The 1,162-nt window shown below is 35.9% G+C and overlaps 1 protein-coding gene across 1 annotated transcript in view; it reads left to right on the top strand.

Moving 5' to 3' along the window:
• Positions 1 to 1,162, top strand: part of LOC105265746 (phosphotriesterase-related protein) — a 4,206-nt gene that overhangs the window by 864 nt on the left and 2,180 nt on the right. The window contains exons 2-4 of the mRNA XM_011303436.1: positions 47 to 206; positions 546 to 736; positions 928 to 1,086. Of these exons, the coding sequence (XP_011301738.1) occupies positions 47 to 206; positions 546 to 736; positions 928 to 1,086 (510 nt within the window). The remainder of the gene's footprint in view (positions 1 to 46; positions 207 to 545; positions 737 to 927; positions 1,087 to 1,162) is intronic.

The following is a 1,162-nucleotide window of genomic DNA, read 5'->3' as shown; positions in this document are numbered from 1 at the left end:
AAAAAAATTATGATCTCATTAAATGACGGCGTTAATTAATTTTTAGTTCTGGGACCAGTGGAACTCTCGAAACTGGGGAGAACTCTCACTCATGAGCATTTGTCCCTGGATTTTCACCAGTTTTATGTGCCTCCACCGGAACCCCTCGTCAATTACTTGAATAAAAAAATTCTTCTGAACAATGTGGGGTACATAAAACAATACCCGTAAGTCGATGTAATTACTAGTTCAAATGTTATTTGCATTTATAAACAATTTTGTATCGAAATGATACCTAAACTAGGATAAGTGCATTTTTTTCACGGCCAGTTTCGAGTCGATATCTCGAGACTGAAGGGGGATAGCAGGATTTCTATAGATACCTTTTTTGTAGATCTCATCTTTCTCTATAAAAAATGTTTCTACAAAAAATTTGCTATGTTTCATCAATTCCGAGATATCGGATGAAAACTGGCCGAGAAAAAAATCCTCTTATCCTTTTTTTTTTACAAATGAAAAGGAAGAATAAGAAAAATTTATTGAGTGAATGGCATGCTTTGTTTTAGATATAGCAGTCGTTATAATCTCAGTTTCTACGATGAAGATGCTACCAGAGCTGTCATGGAGGACGTGAAAATTTATAAAAAACATGGAGGGGGTACAATTGTTGATAACACTTGCAGTGGTATCAACAGAGATCTCTCGTTCATGAAGAAAATTAGTGCGGACTCTGGGGTGCATGTGATCCTCGGATGTGGTACGTCATTATTTAATTCTTCATTACCCATACCATTCGATTTTCCAACAATTTGTTTATTTAATTTCCACTAAACCAGAAAATTCACAGAATTTCGCCTGGAATTTTTAATTTGTGAGAGAGAGCTTTAATGAACTCAGATGTTCACAGAGTACAAGTAGTGTTAATTGTTTATACAAATTGTTGTCAAGGGTATTACGTGGAGGCGACACAGACTCCGAGTACTTTGAAATTGACTGAAGAGCAGATGCACGATGTCATGTTGACAGAATTGACAGAAGGTTGTATTGAAGATGCCAGTTTGAAGGCTGGATTCATCGGAGAAGTTGGAAGTTCATGGCCGATGACTGGTGAATAATTTATCGTCTACACCCGCATGATATAAATTAATAAACAACTAACAGGTCTAAAAAAATTCTCATTTTT

The sequence above is a fragment of the Fopius arisanus genome, unplaced genomic scaffold (assembly GCF_000806365.1).
Source record: "Fopius arisanus strain USDA-PBARC FA_bdor unplaced genomic scaffold, ASM80636v1 scaffold00031, whole genome shotgun sequence".
In the NCBI taxonomy this organism is placed as follows: domain Eukaryota; kingdom Metazoa; phylum Arthropoda; class Insecta; order Hymenoptera; family Braconidae; genus Fopius; species Fopius arisanus.
The sequence above is the reverse complement of the archived record's forward strand: the minus strand, read 5'-3'. Positions and strand labels throughout refer to the sequence as shown.